Source organism: Oncorhynchus mykiss, chromosome 10 (assembly GCF_013265735.2).
Source record: "Oncorhynchus mykiss isolate Arlee chromosome 10, USDA_OmykA_1.1, whole genome shotgun sequence".
Taxonomy (NCBI): Eukaryota; Metazoa; Chordata; class Actinopteri; order Salmoniformes; family Salmonidae; genus Oncorhynchus; species Oncorhynchus mykiss.
In genome coordinates, this window is record NC_048574.1 from 47,382,014 (window position 1) to 47,404,304 (window position 22,291).

At 43.0% G+C, this 22,291-nt stretch overlaps 2 protein-coding genes across 3 annotated transcripts; both read right to left on the minus strand.

Annotated features, from left to right (window-relative positions):
• Positions 1–1,034: 1,034 nt before the first annotated feature.
• LOC110534122 lies at positions 1,035–2,382 on the minus strand. Its single transcript, XM_021618801.2, has 2 exons — positions 2,052–2,382; positions 1,035–1,388 (listed from the first exon to the last, which is right to left on the minus strand). Exons 1-2 carry the CDS (start codon positions 2,379–2,381, stop codon positions 1,293–1,295), a joined length of 426 nt encoding a protein of 141 aa, XP_021474476.1. The 5' UTR covers position 2,382; the 3' UTR covers positions 1,035–1,292.
• A 4,443-nt stretch (positions 2,383–6,825) lies between these two features.
• LOC110534123 (glycogen phosphorylase, muscle form) lies at positions 6,826–21,398 on the minus strand. Of its 2 annotated transcripts, XM_021618803.2 has the most exons (21): positions 21,046–21,398; positions 15,925–16,026; positions 15,022–15,100; positions 14,776–14,879; positions 14,510–14,641; positions 14,113–14,224; positions 13,829–13,911; positions 13,275–13,418; positions 12,960–13,052; positions 11,746–11,892; positions 11,432–11,595; positions 10,973–11,087; positions 10,678–10,779; positions 10,258–10,405; positions 10,099–10,157; positions 9,841–9,982; positions 9,455–9,665; positions 8,449–8,583; positions 8,286–8,352; positions 8,010–8,165; positions 6,826–7,101 (listed from the first exon to the last, which is right to left on the minus strand). In XM_021618803.2, exons 1-20 carry the CDS (start codon positions 21,286–21,288, stop codon positions 8,013–8,015), a joined length of 2,535 nt encoding a protein of 844 aa, XP_021474478.1. In that variant the 5' UTR covers positions 21,289–21,398; the 3' UTR covers positions 6,826–7,101; positions 8,010–8,012. The 2 variants fall into 2 exon arrangements, with proteins under 2 accessions (XP_021474478.1, XP_021474477.1); XM_021618802.2 differs by having other exon boundaries at positions 6,826–8,165.
• Between the last annotated feature and the right edge of the window lie 893 nt (positions 21,399–22,291).

Below are 22,291 nucleotides of genomic sequence, written 5' to 3' on the forward strand. Positions count from 1 at the left end.
ACTAATGAGGAAGGCTCAAACAAGGTTCATGTTTAATGGGTGTTAAATCAGACAAAACATCCTAAAATGGAGACTGTGTACCACTTACCTTCGAAGGGTTTGGTGCTACAGGAGCCCTGGCTCAGGGGAAGATCCTTGGGTCAATGTGGTTTGAGAAGGTGAGGAAAAGGGATGTGAGGAATAGAGAGAAATTAATTGCGAAAGAGCCTTTTGTGACCACCTGTCTTTTTGATCCTCAGTATGACTTTCTATGACATGTTGCTCGGACTGGAGGAACCTGACATTTTCAACCCTCCTTTCTGTGACAAAGCAGAGTTGAACAGCGTCACGCACTAAAACGTTTCTTTGATGCCCTCATTACAGTTCATCGTGATGCATCAGATCATTTTCCACTATGATCATTTAAGTAATTACAATAGATTAATTTTAGTTCATGAAGTAAACAAACATCTTGACTCCTTTTTATGTTTTAACCAGATGGCATTAGCGTTAAATACGAGACGGGCATATTCAATAAGTACTTTAGGGGTCCATAGGAGCACAACTCTGTAGATATTTTCTAACTTTCAAATGCACAGACTTAGATTTTAAATCCAAATCTACACTAACAAATTAAACTGAGCCAAATAAAAGCAAACTCCTTGTCTCAATAACTGACATAGCACAAAGATGCACAATAAAAACCAATGCACCACCATATTATATAAATGTCTATAGCAGCGTATTATATTGTAACAGCAGCTACTGGCCAACAGATGGTGCTATTGATAGGGGCTGGATTAAATCTTGACCCTTTCAAGAGTATCAGTGCTACAGTACTTAAATCATAACCCAAAAATTACATTGTTGCAGGTATGTGAAATTATTAATATCTTGGTTTATACACATAGTAAAGCAGAAAGAACCTGATATACTGTTGGTGGCCACTGGTATTAAACATACAGTTCTTACATACTATTTCTCTCTATTCTATTTAAATGGGTGGTGTTGGCATTAATGAGAATCACTTAACATGCACATTTGATACTAGACCATTTTAAAGTTTAAATATGTTTATTATCATTATTGTAACATACTCCTTGTTTGAAGAAGCCAATTAAAATTCACAAATCTTGATGTTGTGCAGCCATTCTATTGGCAGACACTCAGACTGGAGTGAAGAGGTAGTTCATGGAGGTTGGGGATTTGTTCCATGTTTTTAAGAGGAGTTTCTTGAAGTGATGGTCCCAGGAGGGTCTTGAGTAAGTAGAGAATGTACGGGACGTCCCAGTTAAGACAGAGTCCATGTTAAGTTATTCTTTCTTCTTGTAGTTCTCAATGTTGGCGAGAACCCAACCGGAAGGTCCCAGGATAGCCACTGCGAACATCCCCAGTCCGATGACTGTCTCCTACAGAAAGGGAGAGAGCGCAAACATGGTTACATTATTCCAGGCAAGGTGCCATGTTGAGAGTGTTGTGTAACGTTACAGAATGATCAAATGTATAGAACAGATTGCCTCAAATTGAGGCTCAATGTCATGTGCTGAATCATCGGTGACTAGCAATGTTACCTAACTTGCTAAAGTAGCTACATAGCTAACACGACCTTGGAGATTAACGCAATAAAGCGTTAGCAAATGATCACAACAGCAATAATAGAATACACTTTTACATTATGAATACCTATAGTTTCCTATCAAAAGGGTATATAGCCACAAAACACAACCGCGATCTGTCAGTGTCAGCCGGCGTTGGCAATGTAGTGCATCCTTGCCTGTCACAAACTGACCTAGCTTGCTAACGTTAACGTGACCTTCCAGTTCAACTAAAATGTCCAATGTTTTTTTTTTGCAAAAATAAGACATCTATGCAACACTCGTGACTCGTTGCGATGTTACCCCACCAAAGTGGAATTATGACAATAATTAATTGATAAAAATGCATCTAGATTTAGTTAGTTAGCTGGCTAACAGGCCCAACATCATACGGATGTATGCCACACCAGCTACTACGACGAGCTAGCTACTAATGATTTTCTTGTCTGTATGAAAAATACAGATACAATTACTTACAGCAGGGCCGAGAGGGTCTTTAGCCGGTCTGGTGAAGACACTGGCCCTCTGGGTAATCATAGGTCCGCGCAGAGCTGGAGCAGTGCGGGTTGAAATAGTTCTGATGAGCCCAGACATGCCTGCTGTTTGAGTAGAGGTTCTTGATTGAATACTGGGGAAGTTGGTTACGGAGGAGGGGATCCGCCAGTCGGCAATAACGGCAATGTGGGAGTTGTAGTTGTCACACAAAAGGACTAACGCGTGCGCATCGCCATGTCTCGGATAGAAGAATGAGCCAGATATTTCACCGGATGTGTAAACGTGAAGCTTCCGGTTGGCGTTTCCACTCATTACCAAGATATGGTGATGTGAAGAAGCACAGTGCCAATGGCGGGCTGCGGAAGAAGATTGAGCGAGAAGGATTTTGGCAGATTCTGCTAATTTTCTCATCGGACAGGACTGAGTTTGGGGAACCCTGGTCTACTTAGTAGTTACTTGAGACAAACAAAAGGTTAAATTGTACGTTTATTCACCACGTGCACATGATACAACAGCTGTAAAACAGTACAGTGACATTCTTACCTTAAAATCTGTAGGGAAATTGGTCAGGGAGGATGGGAGGCACAATCCGTGACAGTCTAGCAATCCAAAGGTTGCATGTTCAGGTCAAGTTAAGGATAACTGTAGAATTTTAGCTAACCCTTATTCTACATTTAACCAAATTCACCTAACCTGCTACATGATTTCACCTAACCTTTTGTCGTTTTAGTTCACCTAACCTTTGTCGTTAGTTCCCCACGGTTAGCAGTTGATGTTACTCTTCAATAACACGGATCCCAAATCAGGGGGAGGTTACTGTAAAGGTTACAAACAATTACAATGGCAAAGTCACAATAATCACAAGAATGGCTTTAGATCAAAGTCTACGTTGAGACCATTAAATTAAATTTAACAATACATTATCAAGGTCACCCCCTCCTACGGAGGGTGACATGTGGAGGCAGGCCACTCGATTTCGTCTCTGCGTTATATTGGCATCGAACATTATTGTGACTTTGCCATTGTAATTGTTTGTAAAACTTGTATAGTCAAATTAATCTATGATCGTATGCTATCCATTTGTTTGTATGCTGTTCTTTGTATGACATTTTAATATTTGATTATTAACCAATGATATTAGGCCACTCCTGGCCATGATTACAGACACCTGTGTCTTTTGACACTATATAAACGAGTCATCCCGCAGTGTTTGTGATTATACCCTGATGAAGACAGCTTGGCTGTTGAAACGTTGGTATTACATTTTTGCATCTGAGCTCCTAGAGTGTGCGGCTCTCTTTTATTTTCAAGTTTCTACTCCGCTAGCCAGCACCTCGTCTTAATAGGTGTGCGTTTCTTTTTCTTCTAGATCAACCCACTGTGTCTGACCATTTCTGCTCTAAACCTTTCTTCAAATTCAACAAACGATTATTTCGGTTTTTGAACACATTTGGTTATCTCTCCCCAATTGGTGGTTGCATTGGTCAGACCCTTAAGGAAAACATGTATGGCTCTCCATCCATCGGCCACATCTTGCTCTTCACCACCCACAGCTCTATAAACCTTTTCTCCAAGTACACCATGTTCACGGTTGTTCAAAATATTTATATAGGGGGGTGCCGGTACAGAGTCAATGTGCGGGGGCACCAGTTAGTTGAGGTACTATGTACATGTAGGAAGAGTTATTAAAGTGACTATGCATAAATTACAACAGGGAGTGGCAGTGGTGTGGAGGGGGGTGGGTGCAAATAGTCTGGGTAGCCATTTGACTAGATGTTCAGGAGTCTTATGGCTTGGGGGTAATAGCTGTTTAGAAGCCACTTGGACCTAGACTTGGCGCTCCGGTACCGCTTGCCGTGCGTAAGCAGAGAGAACAGTCTATGGCTAGGGTGGCTGGAGTCCTTGACATTTTTTTGGCCTTCCTCTGACATCGCCTGGTATAGCGGTTCTGGATGGCAGGAAGCTTGGCCCCAGTGATGTACTGGGCCGGTCGCACTACCGTTTATAGTGCCTTGCGGTCAGAAGCTGAGTAGTTGCCATACAAGGCAGTGATGCAAACAGTCAGGATGCTCTCGATGGTGCAGCTGTAAAAACCTTTTGAGGATCTGAGGACCTATGCCAAATCTGTTCCATCTGTCCAGGCTGGAAAGGGCAGTGTGGAGTACAATAGAGACTGCATCATCTATGGATTTGTTGGGGCGTTATGCAAATTGGAGTGGGTCTAGGGTTTCTGGGATGATGGTGTTGATGTGAGCCATGACCAGCCTTTCAGATCACTTCATGTCTACAGACGTGAGTGCTACGGGTCGGTAGTCATTTAGGCAGGTTACCTTAGTGTCCTTGGGCACAGGTGTAACAGTACTCTTCTTGCATTGTGTACAATCAATCATCGACACAAGCTCCAATTTGTAGCACCAGTCATGGAGCTTTATTCTGATAGAAACAGCACAAAATTGCACGTCATGCAATGCACAGCTCACCACCCAGCTCTGCACGTGACGCACGCTGGTTTGGTGCTTGTTCACTGGGCAATGTAGTTAACAAAATAATATAGCAATTACAATATACAATATCATATTTTGAACGATGTACCTGATAGAAACAGCACAAAATTGCACGTCATGCAATGCACAGCTCACCATCCAACTCTGCACGTGACGCAATGTACAAAATATACGAACCCCCCCCCCCCCCCCACCAGACACAGTAAGTTGCTAGCTAGTATTAGCTGGAATTCTCTACAACAAAATGCATAACAAATATGCACCACAAAACGCTGCATCTAATGTGTGATGTTCGAATAACATTTACAAACAAATTGATATAAATTGTACAGTTAAATCATCACTTTTGACGTGCAGTGCTTTGCAACCAACAACTTACCGCTGGTTTGGTGCTTGTTCACTGGGACGATTCTAATGAAACATCCTCCCTTCTAAGCAAGCTACGCAAACCAGCCAATGAGATGCCATGTTGAGTAGGTGAAGGCAAGACAAAACTAAAACCAAAAACCCATTGGTTTAACAATAAAGTGGCAATACATGTTGGTATTACAGACTTGGACAGGGAGAGGTTGAAAATGTCAGTGAAGACACTTGCTAGTTGGTCAGCGCATGCTCGCAGTACACGTCCTGGTAATCCGCTTCTTGAAAGCGGCAGCTCTAGCCTTTAGCGCAGTGCGGATGCTGCCTGTAATCCATGGCTTCTGGTTGGGGTATGTACGTACAGTCACTGTGGGGACGACGTCATCGATGCACTTATTGATGAAGCCAATGACAGATGTGGTGTACTCCTCAATGCCATTGGAGGAATCCCAGAACATATTCCAGTCTGTTCTAGCAAAACAGTCCTGTATCTAATATCTGCTTCGTCTGACCACTTTTTTTATTGATCTAATCCCTAGTGCTTCCTGCTTACATTTTTGCTTGAATCAGGAGGATGGAATTATGGTCATATTTGCCAAATGGAGGGCGAGGGAGAGCTTTGTATGCGTCTCTGTGTGTGGAGTATATAGGTGGTCCAGAGTTATTTTCCTCTGGGTACACATTCAACATGCTGATAGAAATTTGGTAAAACTGATTTAAGTTCCCCTGCATTAAAGTCCCCGGCTACTAGGAGCGCCGCCTCTGGGTGCATGTTTTCTTATGGCGGAATATAGCTCATTCAATGCTATTTTAGTGCCAACCTCTGGCTGAGGTGGTATGTAAAACAGCTACGAAGAATACAGATGAGAGCTCTCTCTAGGTTGTGCTTATCATTATATACTCAACCGCAGGCGAGCAATGGCTCGAGACTTCCTTAGATATCGTGCACCAGCTGTTATTCACAAAAATACATAGTCTGCCGCCCCTCGTCTTACCAGACGCCGCTGTTCTATCCTGGCGGTACATTGTATAACCAGCCAGTATGTTGATATTGTCGTCGTTCAGCCACGACTCCGTGATACATAAGATGTTACCGCTTTTAATGTCCCGTTGGTAGTTTAATCTTTCCCGTAACGCAACAATTTTATTGTCCAGAGATTGCACGTTTGCTTGCAGAATTGAGGGGTTTATTTGATTGCCTTCGAATTCTCCGAAGGCAGCCCGCTTTCCAGCCTCTCCACAATCACCTGAACTCAACCCAATTGAGATGGTTTGGGATGAGTTGGACCGCAAAGTGAAGGAAAAGCAGCCAACAAGTGCTCAGCATATGTGGGAACTCATTCAAGACTGTTGGAAAAGCATTCCAGATGAAGCTGGTTGAGAGAATGCCACGAGCGTGCAAAGCTGTCATCAAGGCAAAGGGTGGCTACTTTGAAGAATCTCAAATATATTTAGATTTGTTTAACACTTTTTTGGTTACTACATGATTCCATGTGTTATTTCATAGTTTTGATGCCTTCAATATTATTCTACAATGTAGAAAATAGTAAAAAATAAAGAATAACCCTTGAATGAGTTGGTGTGTCCAAACTTTTGACTGGTACTCTATATGTGCATGTTTATAAAAAGCTTGCCTTTATAAATACATTAAGGGCAGCAAATCATTTGCAAGGCAGATGGTTTCCATTTGTAATGTGTTGCACCTCTGTTTATGTGGTTACTTATCAACACACAGACTAACCATGTCAGTATGACCAAGCAGAGTCCCTTTCAAAGTAGGTGGCCACTATACCTGTTTCAGCGTTTGAGCTTATGCACTTCAATTCTAAGACACAAACATATATCGAGTACACATGCTGACAGTGGAATCTTTGTGTGTGATGAACAAAAGCCAAAGGTCTACTATTTTTTATTGTCTTAGTATGAAGAGCATCCTGAAAAGACGGGGAGGTGTGGCTTTCTTGGCCACAGTTGTTTCTTGGCCATTGTTGATTACCGTAAGGTGAAACAAAAATACGTCTGGGAAGGCCATTGTGTGGGTTTCTCAACAACAAATCACTGACACTTCCTCCGTCTGTGGAGCAGCTGTGTTATCCACGGCTCTTCTTCTCTGGTTCCCAGGCTGACCCTCAGAGGTCTTCAAATGGACTACACGCATACGTCAATTTCTTTAGGTCAAAACAAAACATATACACAGGTTGACAAATATACAGCTGTTTAACATTGGTTTTCTATCTGATTGAGTAAAAAGACTAGATACACATCAATATATTAATGCAGGCCTATGTCCCCGAAGAGAGTTTGCACGGAGGTTGTCCTTTAGCCACCATACATATTAGATTGATGGGGTGGGCGGATGTAGGAGGAGCAAGCATGTCACAATCATGGCAGTTCCCTAAGAAGGATGGTTCTCATCATTGACTAGAGCCTATGCTATGAGAATGCATGTACAATATTGACGGCATTCAAGCCAAGATAAATGCATATAGCTCAAACTACAGAAAAAACACAAACTCTTTCAGCAACGCATCCAAGTCCACATAACCAAACGCAAAAGCCACCACACAGCTCTTATGGCCTCTCCAGAACAACAGCAGTTTAGACCGTAACACATGCATGGTCTGATCAGTGACAGAACAGTGAATATCGGTCAATTCATGTCTCTGTTGTCACTAAACAGAAGGCATTGCCTCCTTTCTCATCTACTGCTATTGTGGGCTCAATGCATGTCATGATAAGGGGTTTGAAGAGTGATGGTGTGAGCCATGTGAACAGCCAGAACTCTATGTATATGCTACAGACTAGTAAAACAGACATTCATCAATGAAGTCATTAAACCCACTGGGCACAGACGTCCATTCAACGTCTATTCCGCGTTGGTGCCGCGTCATTTGGTTGAAATGGCGTGGAAACAACATTGAAAAGGGCGTGGAATCGACATTGGTTCTACCAATGTGCGCCCAGTGGGAAGTGCTTTAAGAAATGATTGTCCGTTTCCCTCAGGCATATCTAATGGTGCTTATTGTGGGGTGGTGGGGTCAGTGGTGAAGAAGGGAACTGTGCGGAGTGGACGCACAGCTTATTTGAGTTGCTCGTCGGGGGCAGGGATCTTCTCCAGGCTGGGCTCCACGCCCCAGATCTCCCGGGCGTACTGGGAAATGGTGCGGTCGCTGGAGAATTTACCACAGCCTGCAATGTTATGGATCACCATCTTGGTCCATTCCTTGGGATTCTGTTTTTAGAGAGAGGGACAGACAGGACGGAAGGAAAGATAACGAGGAGATCAATATTTGATACGGTATGGATGGATACCTGAACCAGGCAACCTATGTTGTTTAGCCATAACACTGACCTTGTACAGTTCGTTGACCTTGTCCTGACACTTGATGTAGGCTTCGTAGTCAGCAAACACCTTGAACCTGTGCATAAAACATTAGATAAGAATACGTTGAAGAAAATGCTTGTGCGTGCGTGCGTGTGTGTGTGTGTGTGCGTGTGTGTGTCTGTGTGATAACCTGTCGTGGTGCATCAGCAGGTCCACAAGTTCCTTGAAGAGGTCTGGCTGCTTATGGCTGAAGAAGCCACCAGCGATCTGGTCCATGGCCTGTTTCAGCTCGGGAATACGGTTGTAGTACTCAGAGGCGTGGTATCTGTGCAAGACAAAGGCCAGTATTTAAAGCACGCTGTTCTGATTGACGCGCTCCCCAGGTTGTTTTTGTCTCAATTATCTTAAACAGAAAAACATACAGTATGTTGAGATTGATATTTCTTATACAAGGGAGACCTGGTCAAACAGTATCTACACCTTGCCACTTGTGTATCTGTTAATAGAATTATATGATTAGAATTATTAGAATAATACCCTCTGAAACCATAACTCTGAAACCACATGATTGTATGAAATCATTAGACTATTTTAATGCTGTGTGTGATTTAGTCAGTAGAATTATATCTGAGAGTGTAGTTCGTAGTCAGAATTAATGTTTTGGTGACAATATATCTAGTATCTTGATAACGGACTGTCTGAGCAAGATTCAGGGCCGACCTTGGCTGGGCCACTGAGAACTTCCCAGGGTTTCGGCACTGAGAACTTCCCAGGGTCTCTCCCTATGTCGGCTGGGTAGCAGGACAGTGTGGGCGTAGGATAACTAATGTTTTGTGTGGAAGTATGTGTCTCACTATAAAATGAAGGTCTTTGTACGGTGCACGCCAGAACGAATAAACACGCCCGCGAATAAACCTTTTTGACTATTTTAGCTGGGCCTCCGTCTGTTTCATTCGACCAGGATCTTACAAATTCTGGTTTGCAGACAGAGTAATATAATGAAATTGAGTTATGTACCTTGAGAACATAATTCTCTTATCAGTATCGGACTCTGGCAGAGCCTGTCCCCTCTCTGTGTCCCCCTCCTCCACAGCACTCCCATTCCCGTGGATCAGTTTCTCTTTGCCTCCCTGTCCCTACTCTAACCCACTGTCTCTTCTCCCTCCCTGTCCCCATGTCCACGTCTTCCTGCTCACCCTTTGCCGGCGTCCATTGCGTCCACATCCTCCACCCTCATGCCGAAGATGAAGAGGTTCTTCTCTCCGGCCTCCTCGGCCATCTCCACGTTGGCTCCGTCCATGGTGCCGATGGTCAGAGCGCCGTTCAGCATGAACTTCATGTTGCCAGTGCCAGAGGCCTCTGTGCCAGCTGTAGAGATCTGCTCAGACAGGTCAGCAGAGGGGATGGCTGGGAGGGGACAAGGAGTGTGAGGGAAATGATAAGCGTGGGAAAAAACGGAGAGAGAGGGAAGAGAGAAAAGGAAAGATGGATGGAGGGATACAGTACAAGAGGAGAGCGTTGTAGACGAGGGTAAACTACACATTATACCAGAGAACCATGGGGTTATGGGTTAGTCGGTCACCTTTCTCAGCCAGGGTGACTCTGTAGTTCTCCAAGAAGATGACTTTGAGGCGGTCGCCGATCACGGGGTCGTGGTTGACAACCTCACCGATAGCTGTGATGAGACGGATGATCATCTTGGCTGTGTGGTATCCTGGGGCAGCCTGGGAGATGGGGGAGAGGGTGTTGCATAATGAGTTGTGGATGTCAGCTATTGTTCTATATTTACTTCCGGTAACTACACGCTGTTACTGTGAAGGCTGAGGGCCGCCAAACATACCTTTCCTCCAACCATGATGGTTCTTGGGGTCCAGTGCTTGTTTGGCTCCTTCTTGATACCTGAGAAATAGACAGATGGGTGTATAGTAGGAGTAGAGAGAGGTAGAAGCACAGAGAGAGAGAGGGAGAGAGAGAGAGAGAGCGCCAGGGAAGTACTAACGGTTGTAGTAGGTGATCATGTGCAGACAGTTGAGCAGCTGTCTCTTGTACTCGTGGATTCTTTTGACTTGAAAGTCAAACATGGACTGGGGGTTGATCTTGACCTTGTAGTGCTCCTCCAGGTGCACAGCGAACTTCAGCTTGTTCTCCTACATTAGGGAGGATATGATGGGGGCGTGAAGTAGGCACAGAACTTGTCAAATGACTTACAGTACTACCCACAGGTGGCTGATGGCACTTTAACTGGGAAGGACGGACCCATAGTAATGGCTGGAACGGAATGAATGGAATGATAGCAAACACATCAAATACATAGTTTCTATGTGTTGGATACCGTTCCATTCACTCCATTCCAGCCATTATTATGAGCCGTCCTCCCCTCACCAGCCTTCTGTGACGTACTACAGTATCTTGGACTCACCTGCTTGATTTTGGCGATGTCACGGATGAAAGCATCATCATTAATGAACTTCAACAGTTTCTTCAGCTGGTCGAGGTCACGGACAAACTCCTCTCCAATTCTCTGACAAAAGAGATGACATTAGAAAGGTTAGCGTGCAAGTATCAGGTTACTGGCGCTCTCATCGTGAACAGAAACATCTATTTTGCAACACTGATATTATAAACATATGGTCAAAATGATTCCAAATGTATATGGCTACTTCCAATGCAAAAGTCGTCCTACTTTCGAAGTGTTTTTGCAACAGTTCCCCTACCTCTGCGATGACCTCAGCCAAGCCAGGGTTGCACATAACCAGCCAGCGACGGGGGGTGATGCCATTGGTCTTGTTCTGGAACTTGTGTGGGTCCAACTCATAAAAGTCCTTGAACCTGCACACAGAACACGCAGTAGCCCAAAATATATCCAATTAGTTTGCTTCAACTCTTCAAACTAACCCTTTGAAAATGTGCACGCATCAAATGACTAATCCATCGATTGACACCTGATGCGTCTGTGTTACTTTGAAATATTATGATTTTAAATGTGTAATTAGCTACTTATTGAGGGGGGGGGGGGGGGGACGGCTTAGGACCGTGATAGGTGGTTGTCTCTCTTAACTACCTTAAGCTGAAGGCACTAACTGTAAGTCGCTCTGGATAAGAGCGTCTGCTAAATGTGTAACATGTAATGTAGCCTAAATGTGATGTGTATGCGGTTTGTGTAGGACACGTACAGAGTGGCGATGAGGATCTCCGAGTGGATGCGGGCTACGCCGTTGACAGCATGGGATCCAACGATACACAGATGAGCCATGTTGACTTTCTTGCATCCGCCCTCCTCAATCAGGGACATGCGGCGCAGACGGTCGTTGTCGCCAGGGAACTTAGAGGCAACGTACTGGAGGGCGGATTTCAATAAAGTTAGCCTCTAATAACATGTTGTGGTACATTAGCTCCGAGTTAGACAAAGCGCAAGGGGCACTGATCTGTAATAACACTTCCTATATGGCACCATTAGTCTTGCTGCCACCTGCCCGCACGTACGTACCTGCAGGAAGCGACGATTGATCTCGAAGATGATCTCCAGGTGACGGGGCAGCAGGTGTTGGAACAGGTCAATGGGCCAGCGCTCCAGGGCCTCAGGCAGCACAGTGTGGTTTGTGTAGGCACAGGTACGGACACACACGTCCCAGGCCTGGAAACACAGAAGCACAGAGGTAAGATAATAGGATGTATTTACCTGGTGGTTCGTGACCCTCTCTTGATACTGCCAAGGCAGTAGAGAAGGATGGAGGACTACTCTTTTGTATCTGTCCCATTATGGCATCTTCTTCTACTACTTCTGAGTTGGTAAACAAACTGAAAGGGTGCATACTGCCACCTGGAGTGTGTTGTTTGAACAGGTATAAAGCCAAGGTTGGCGACTTAATGCCACCTGCAGTTATGGAATGTTTGCTCAAGAGCATCATTCATTGGCTGATCCCTCCTGATGACCAGGATGGAATTATGTGATCCTTCTTTAACCCATAGGAAGTCCCACCAAGTTGAATATCTCAAAGTGGTGAAAGTCCTCAATGGTGCTGCCCATGCTAAAACAGGCTTTTTGGGCCCTAGTTCTCTATGTATCTCGATGGCCCAAGCCAACACATTCTACTATGCTGGTCTTTGTTGCCCCCTCCTGGTATCATTACAGAAGTACAACTCCATATGAAATGGCGTGGGCAGTAATACCGGATGTACTACTGTTCAGGGTAATAGAGCGCAATAGTAATGGTGTCTTTTTGTAGACACTAACTCTGCCATGGCTCTTGGCCAAAGCCTATCAGGAAATAAATTGAGTTTGAGGTGTTTGGATAAACGCTGAAAATAAGGTCTGTGGTAAACACAGGCTTAGGAGATCTGATACGTTTTGTTCCATGACATCGTCTTCATCAGCTAACGTCGCTTTTTATGAATTTCAAAGCATTTATGTAATACATTTTTAAAAAATCACAGACTTCATAATTCATCAAAGTCTGTCTAACTGACTGATATCTCATAGAACATACAGTATAAGTTCTCATAAGTTTGTGTTAACTTTAAACCTTATTTTCTGCGTTTATCCCAAAACCGTATTCTTCCCCCATTCATTTGCCCCACAGGGATGACTTAAAGAACCAGAGTGAACTCATTTCCTTTTTTCATTTAGGACCACAAGCTGGCGAGCTCTATGAAAGTAATTCAGTCTTCCCTAGTCAGAACCTCGTCTTCTCCTCCACTCACCTTGTCCCAATCCAGCTTCTCCTCATCAACCAGTACCCTCATCAGCTCAGGAATGGCCATGGCAGGGTGAGTGTCATTCAGCTGGATGGCAACCTGGATGCGACAGACATTAAAATCACAGCATAACTATACTGACACAGCATAACTTTCGAAGTTACCACCGATATAAACACAGAGGGGCACAAGTACGAATGCAACACCGCCACATCAGAACAAGACATCAACAAAAAGGATGCCTAAGCCAGTGACATGAAGACATAAAGTGAAATGGAGACATCTAAGTGTACGTTTGAATCACCACTCGGGAGTTCTCACTTTGTTGGGCAGATGGGCGAAGTCTGTGCGGACGATCTCTCTGGAGCCAAACTTGGAGGCCTTGAAACGACGGACGATGTCCTGAAGGGTGGCGGCCACCACAAAGTACTCCTGCTTCAGCCGCAGCTCCTTGCCCTCAAAGAACTGGGGAGGAAGACACATAGAGGTGAGCTGATCTGTCATATCTGTCTGTCGCCATCTTGAGGGCGTGTCACAATCAGTGGAGGCTGCTGAGGGGAGGACGGCTCATAATAACGGTGGGAATGGAGTCTATGGAATGGCGACTATTTGATACCATTCTACTGACTCCGCTCCAGTCATTACCACGAGCCACGTCCTCCCCAATTCAGGTGCCACCAACCTCCTGTGATCACAATACATAAGATTTCAAATTCCCGTCAATGCCAGTCCTTTTTTTAAGAGAAGAAATACAGAGTATAGAGCAGACCTGTCACAATGTATTCTAAAGTGTATCTATAATATCTATATACTGTATATCATCAAAACCGACACTGCACTTGGATTTTTAGAGAGAAATTCAGACATATTCTTACGTTATCATTGGGGTACAGCACGCGGGAAATGTTCTCGCATAAGTTTCTGTCCAACACAGCCTGAATGTACCCACCAACGTTGACTGTTGGAGGCAAGGAAAAATACACCCTCAGGGCAACGGTTCCCAGTAGCCAATTATGTAACATGACTTACATGAGTAATGTTAGCAATTTGCGGATCTAGCAAACTAAGCACATGAAATGGTGGATTGCAGCCAGTCAAGGCGAAAAACATGTATTCAAGCAACGCATACATAGTGCCTTGGCCTCTGTAAGACACTTACAGTCTTTCAGGTTGAAGTCGCATGGGGCCTTTGCAGACCACAGTCTCATGGTGTTGACAATGTTGTTTCTGTACCCGGGGATAGGGGTGTCATATGGCAGAGCCAACACGACCTGTCAACACAATGACAAGAGAGTGAGATTAGAGACACCTGCCAACGGAATCCATATTCATTGATGATTGATTCAATGATGGTTCATTGAAGATTTAATGATGGTTTATTGATGATTCAATGATAATTCAATGATGGTTCCTTGTTGGCATCCAGTGCCATATCAACTTGTTTTTCATCTCCCTTCTCAAACACACACACACACACACACACACACACACACACACACACACACCTTCCTAATATGCACCCTCAATCTCACCCCCAACCCCTGTCCTTTATTCACCTGAGTGTCAACCCATTTCACACCATCTGGGGTGTGCTCGGTTCTGCCGTAGAACTTGACGGGGCGCATGTACTCGGGTCGGGCCTTCTCCCAGGGGTTGCCGTAACGCAGCCAGTCATCAGCCTCCTCAACCTGCCAATCATTTGGTCATATAGCAGTCTGTCGGGCACTTTCAGCAAAACAAGTTGTTTCACAGTACTTCCTTCTGTCTTATGGTCTGGAAAGGATGGGGAAAAGCACCCCGGAAGCATATGAGCGTACGTTACCTGCCATCCTTTGACGATCTTCTGGTTAAAGATGCCAAACTCATAGCGGATACCGTATCCATACGCAGCCAGACCCAGAGAAGCCATAGAGTCCAGGAAGCATGCTGAGGAAAGGCTTAGGTTAGGCTATGTTTCTGATCCTGTTTATACCGTTTGTATCCTGTTTTAGATCCTTCTGGTGATCTAAACTGTCTAAGGCACAAGAATGTCACGCTCTCCGTGAGAGGAGGTAGCGAGGCAGCTTACCGGCAAGGCGTCCAAGACCACCGTTTCCCAGGCCTGCGTCCTCCTCCATGTCCTCCAGCTCCTCCATGTCCAGACCCAGCTACGGAACAGAGGGGCTCAGGTCAAGCCACGTTCAAACCACAGCTCTGTGGCAATGGCATTCAGTTTAAACAGAGCCGGATTGGTGCCAATAATATGGTTAAATGTGCTTTGGAATCTTGTCCTGGTCACTCTCTTACTGGAGCACAATTGGCGGTTAAAGACCAAGTGCAGTCAAAAAAACGTGATTTTTTTGCTGTGTTTTAGGTATCTTTCCACGCGATCAGATTGGAATAATACTGTGTAGTTGTGGAGAAAAGACCTTTGTGTAAGAGCTGTTTGGAAAGGCCGCCTGAAATGTCAGCCTGTTTTGGTTGGATGGAGTTTTGGCCTGCCTGGTGTCAACACATGAATAAACCAATAAGAAAGAGAGTTCCAAAACTCTCTGCCAATAACTGCTCGTTTTCAGTTTTCCCCCTGCCCACTCAAACCACTCCCAGACAGTCCTAGCAAAATTATTGCTTGAAAAATTGCTCTTTTCTCAGAAGCTAATTTTTGTTTCTTTTTGACTATTTGAATTGAAAACAATCACGGTGAGGTAATTAATTGTTACCCAGAAATGATTTGATATGGAGGTAAAAACGGCTGCACTGGACCTTTAACATCCACCCACAACTTCCGGTCTTTAGTCACATGCACACGACAAACTCTTCTTCCGTGTATTCCTTTCAGCTAGACCATGAGTCAAATTTGAAAATGAAGTTGTTTGTCACACAAGGTGCAGTCAGTTTGACTGCCCCTTGGTTAGCTACAGCAATGAAAATCGCATTTTGCTATGTTGGCCAGAATCCATGACATGATGTACGGGATGTGAGCATCCCTCACCTGGTATACGGCCTCATCACAGGCATTTTCCAGCGCCAGGTTCACCATGGTGTTCTGCAGGGTGCGGCCCATGTAGAACTCCAGTGAGATGTAGTACACACGCTGAGGACAGGGGAGGAAGAGGAGAAAGAGATGAGAGGGATACCATGGGACAGCTAACACTCTCTAGCCATAACAAGTAATACCCAATTAGTCACTGAACCCAAATGTTGCTGAACCCAAATGTTGACACTCGTTTTACGAGTCGGACATAGCAATATTTCACTGTAGGGGCACCCATTCAAACTGTCAAGGAAATTCCTCGAATATTTTTTTGACTTTTCATGTTCTGCCATTAGAAAGGAGCATGTGGAAATCTGACACCTGAGCCTTAGTTTAGCCTTTGAAATGTCACGTTTTCTCTCTTGGTGTTTTACAGGGAGGTCTGACACTCTCAAGCAGAGGAAGAAGAGGTGCAAGAGGCGAGAGAACGGGATAGAGGGCAGGGAGGAGGGGGAGGGGGGGGGGGACTACGGGAGACAGATTGCTGTTGGTGTTACGTAACACTGGCATTTTGGCATAGGTAAAAATAGCTTCAGCTGGGGTTGTTGTAAAGGTTAGTCTGAGTGTGATACCCATGAATAGTGAAAGAGAGATCTGAAAACATAATTGTATCAGGGAATTGATACAGTAGTGTAAATATGTAGAGAGCTAATTTACCAAATGTAATAAATTACTTAAAGGGACATTTAAAAAATATATCATCTCCAGCACCACCCCAACATCAACATATGTGAAAATGGCAGAACCTCATGATTGTAACTAATTATGAGTTGGCATTTCCCGCTGATTGGTTGATGAAGTCATTGGAAACACTTGTTTCCCTCTACATTTTTTATTACAAAATGCACCATCTTGTATAAATGTGTGCAAATCGAGCAAATGTGTACGAAACAAATATGACCATCTATCATAAAATTGGTAATCATTTGGATACATTTGGGTTAAAGCTGGGATCCGCATTACGAGAAATAGCGCCTCTGGCCGCCCAAGTGCATTTGTTATAGTTTTTTACATTTTTTATTAAACTTCGGAGACGAGCTCCTACATCAAGGTATGAAAAATCTTTGCATGTACCCTTCACACCAAAAACCAATAGTGCCAAATAAGGGTTCTTTGACTTATAGCGGAAGCCTTTTTGGTGACATTATAAAGAACCATGCTCATAAGGTTGTAAATGGAACCTGCTTGGTGTTGTAAAGAACCCTTTCCTAAGGTTTTATAAAGAACCATTAAAAATATATGCCAGTGTCACCAAAAAAGGGTTCCAATATGGTTACAACCTTTTGAGGACTATATACAGTGCCTTGCGAAAGTATTCGGCCCCCTTGAACTTTGCAACCTTTTGTCACATATCAGGCTTCAAACATGAAGATATAAAACTGTATTTTTTGTGAAGAATCAACAACAAGTGGGACACAATCATGAAGTGGAACGACATTTATTGGATATTTTAAACTTTTTTAACAAATCAAAAACTGAAAAATTGGGCGTGCAAAATTATTCAGCCCCTTTACTTTCAGTGCAGCAAACTCTCTCCAGAAGTTCAGTGAGGATCTCTGAATAATCCAATGTTGACCTAAATGACTAATGATGATAAATACAATCCACCTGTGTGTAATCAAGTCTCCGTATAAATGCACCTGCACTGTGATAGTCTCAGAGGTCCGTCAAAAGCGCAGAGAGCATCATGAAGAACAAGGAACACATCAGGCAGGTCCGAGATACTGTTGTGAAGAAGTTTAAAGCCGGATTTGGATACAAAAATATTTCCCAAGCTTTAAACATCCCAAGGAGCACTGTGCAAGCGATAATATTGAAATGGAAGGAGTATCAGACCACTGCAAATCTACCAAGACCTGGCCGTCCCTCTAAACTTTCAGCTCATACAAGGAGAAGACTGATCAGAGATGCAGCCAAGAGGCCCATGATCACTCTGGATGAACTGCAGAGATCTACAGCTGAGGTGGGAGACTCTGTCCATAGGACAACAATCAGTCGTATATTGCACAAATCTGGCCTTTATGGAAGAGTGGCAAGAAGAAAGACATTTCTTAAAGATATCCATAAAAAGTGTTGTTTAAAGTTTGCCACAAGCCACCTGGGAGACACACCAAACATGTGGAAGAAGGTGCTCTGGTCAGATGAAACCAAAATGTAACTTTTTGGCAACAATGCAAAACGTTATGTTTGGCGTAAAAGCAACACAGCTGAACGCACCATCCCCACTGTCAAACATGGTGGTGGCAGCATCATGGTTTGGGCCTGCTTTTCTTCAGCAGGGACAGGGAAGATGGTTAAAATTGATGGGAAGATGGATGGAGCCAAATACAGGACCATTCTGGAAGAAAACCTGATGGAGTCTGCAAAAGACCTGAGACTGGGACGGAGATTTGTCTTCCAACAAGACAATGATCTAAAACATAAAGCAAAATCTACAATGGAATGGTTCAAAAATAAACATATCCAGGTGTTAGAATGGCCAAGTCAAAGTCCAGACCTGAATCCAATCGAGAATCTGTGGAAAGAACTGAAAACTGCTGTTCACAAATGCTCTCCATCCAACCTCACTGAGCTCGAGCTGTTTTGCAAGGAGGAATGGGAAAAAATGTCAGTCTCTCGATGTGCAAAACTGATAGAGACATACCCCAAGCGACTTACAGCTGTAATCGCAGCAAAAGGTGGCGCTACAAAGTATTAACTTAAGGGGGCTGAATAATTTTGCACGCCCAATATTTCAGTTTTTGATTTGTTAAAAAAGTTTGAAATATCCAATAAATGTCGTTCCACTTCATGATTGTGTCCCACTTGTTGTTGATTCTTCACAAAAAAATACAGTTTTATATCTTTATGTTTGAAGCCTGAAATGTGGCAAAAGGTCGCAAAGTTCAAGGGGGCCGAATACTTTCGCAAGGCACTGTAGAACCCTTTTTTATGGTTCTATATACAATCTTTATAGAGAAAGGTTCTACAAAAAAACTTTCTCAATCTTAAAGGTTATTTGAAGAAACATACATATTTTACTTATTCTGGTTTAATAGCCATATTATATTGTTGAAATTCCAAAAGGTTTTTATTATTTTGTCTATTAAAAAGTAGAATCAGGTGTGCTAGCTCTGGAACAGCTGGGGTTCCTGAGGAGAGAATTGAGAAGTACTTTGTCAAAAGTTCACAATAGACACAAGGCCATACATGAGTCTTTCACAAGACACTGCCACTGGCAATAGACATAAAGTACATGTGACAGTATAACAGATTACATAAACTGGAAAGACACTCTCACTCACGGTTGCACAAAAAAAAACTGGACGAAAACCACGCCCCAAAAGATTCTAATGAGCCGCCGCACCTACATTTTTGCCCAGTGGGTTAATGTCTCTGTTTTCCCATCCAATAACACATCATATGCAGATGTACTGGATGCATTAGAATGTGCATATAAATGGTCATTTTTGGCATGTAAGGAGAAGAGCTCTCTATGTTCTCATACATTTAGACTCTAACCAGCCTCCTGTTTTTTTCTCAGATTAGGTGTCCTCTTGCCCTCCCTGCTCATATGGGTTTCTATCTTGACCTTTCTTTGAGGGAATAACTCATGACCTTTCAGAGAGGGACACCATAACCACCAGCTGACCTTGGATGAGGTGATAAAGAGAAGGTCAGAGGGCAAGTGCAATACAGGCAGCATCTTTCTGACGTAGAGTAATTACCCTAGTTGGTATAAACATGGTATTAACACACACAAATACCTATTATACAAAGAGAATATTATATATGATTTTTGTGATACACATCTTTTTTTTGTGTGTCAACATTTCTTACGGCGTTTGATCTTGTACTGACTATGTGTCACTGTCTGTAAGGATTTATCATAAATAAGATAGACATGGAAGATGCTGATTCATAACTAGATAGAAGGCTCCGTCTGATAAAAGGAATCAATGAAGACATGGAAACAAAAGTTGTTCCCCGTCACTTTCCATTTGTTGAGGTCAATTGGTATCTCTGCTACTCCTACAACTGTAGCTACAGTATATAGGCTCCTGTATTCACTATAGTATGTGTACAGGAGAGGAGGAGACAGAAGGTCACAGAGAGGTCTAGAATTACAACTCCCGATGGCCGAGGAGTGCTAGGGGATTGGAAATGTCATGGCGTAACATTACAGTGACATTAGAAGGTGATACTGTGTTCACGCAGCAATGCAACATTTGGCAAAGAGATTTTACCCAGGGACAGGGTCCTTCTGTGGACTTTGCTGGGGTTGACAAGGGAAAACCTCAAATCTTCATTTCTTCAAATCTGGCTTCAAATCTGTCATTTTCACTCAGTGTTAAGTAAAGAGTATACATTATGTATTAATATGTGTCATATTAAATTGCCATGGAGATCAGACGATGTTTTAAACACATTTGTCCTAAGTTGGCATGGTTATCCTGCCAATACATCTGGCCACTGGTACAGTATGCTTCTTACCTGAGGTCAGAGGTACACAATAATATATTCATGACTACAATATTGTGTAAATGCTCCAGAAATCCAAATGATTCAACCACTAGAGGCAATCAACAACCTCATTTCACTTCCGGAATTGTTTGAATGAAAATATTTACAGATTAAGCAGTAAAGCATTTGTTACTTTATTTTATGTTACATTTAATTGAAATACAACGTAAGATATAGTTTTGGGTATGCATTTTCAGGATACATGTGAAATATAAAACATTTGCAAAATAATACATAAAATATCTATTTAATACATTTTAAATGTGTTTTCTGATGCATTTGAAATAGATTTTGCAATATATGTACAAATGTATGCTTTTTTATTTATTTGTACCTGTATAGGATACCCAGGACCAGTAGAATTATGTTATTTACTTGCTAACAGTATGCCCCGTATATTACCCACTGAATTCTGCATTATTTTGTGAAACCAAATGGAACATTTTTACATTTTATTCCATTTGTTATTTTCATTTCTAATGACTATTACATTCTATTCTATTTAATACTTTTTTTTCTGTTCTATGGGTTGTAGTAGGCTACAGGTGATACGAACGTTACAATAGTTTAACTTACTTTTGGATCTTTCTCATAATAGTACTGCTGGGTTCTGATCCACCTGCCCACCAAGTGGTCGCGCACGGTGTTGGCGAGAGCAAAGTAGTAATCCCGTTTGGATGCCACATTTCTGTCCTTGACCAGCGTAAAATGGAGATGCCTGTTGAAAGCAAGCTTCAGTTCTGCCACATTTTCCACACCGGCAAGACCTCTCACAGAGATCTGCTTCTTTCTGTCGTGATCTGACAACGGTTTTGACATAATGCTACTCTTGCGTCGGCTCTGACCCCGGCTCCCTTCTTACAATAAAATGACACTTCCACCCAGTTCAGACACTACTACAGAAGCAGCCACATGGATGGGTCATGTTCCCCTATTTATAGGAGGGATCATTACTATTGAGAAGAAGGCGGGGCGTACTCAAAATAGAGAGCCAATTACTACTCAGTCCCTATTTGTTCTACTAGTCTGTGGCCAGACACCTCTAGTTATTTCTCTCTATTACACTGGGATGAAGAACTGTATCCTATTTGTATCTCTTCACTACAGCCCCCAGCGTGCCTTGCTCCTCCTCAGTCATTTTCAAGAGTCACTGCAGTACTATCATGGAGCCCTGGTCCATTAATAGCAGCTCTGACCCAGTCCCAAAGGCCATGATATTTGAAAGGCATGTGTGGTTAATGTCAGGAGCCAGTAGCCAACACTTGTAGCCTGACACAAACCGAGCAAGACCACAGCTTTAGGGGAAAGGCAATATTTATTTGTGACCTTTCTACATTAGGATGGTGTAGTCATTATTGTGTTTTCTCCCTTCAGTGAGGTTACTAACAGTAGAAGGTTTCATACTGAAAAAGTGAATGAAGTTTTAAACTCTTAAAATATGTTAACCATTTGTGAAAGACCTCAACAATTCAATATCTGAAAAGGGTAGAAAATAACAAGACGCAATACTTCACAAAAAAAACATGTTACAAAGAAGAGAACAGAAGGGTTACACCCGGCAGAGGTACTGGCAGGGAATGAGCCAAACCTTCCACATTTCCAACAACACAACACCACTTTAAATTTACAAAACGATTGCGTTTCTTGTAAGATTAAATGATATTGTTTTAAATATAATATACAATACTTGCAAAAAAAAAACATGATTGTATTACATTTCAATTGCGGTCTTTGTTATTAATATCATGAAAGTGTACAGTACATGATGTACTCCAATGACTTCCAGTAATCAACACCCTCCTTCACTGTAAAAAAATTAAAT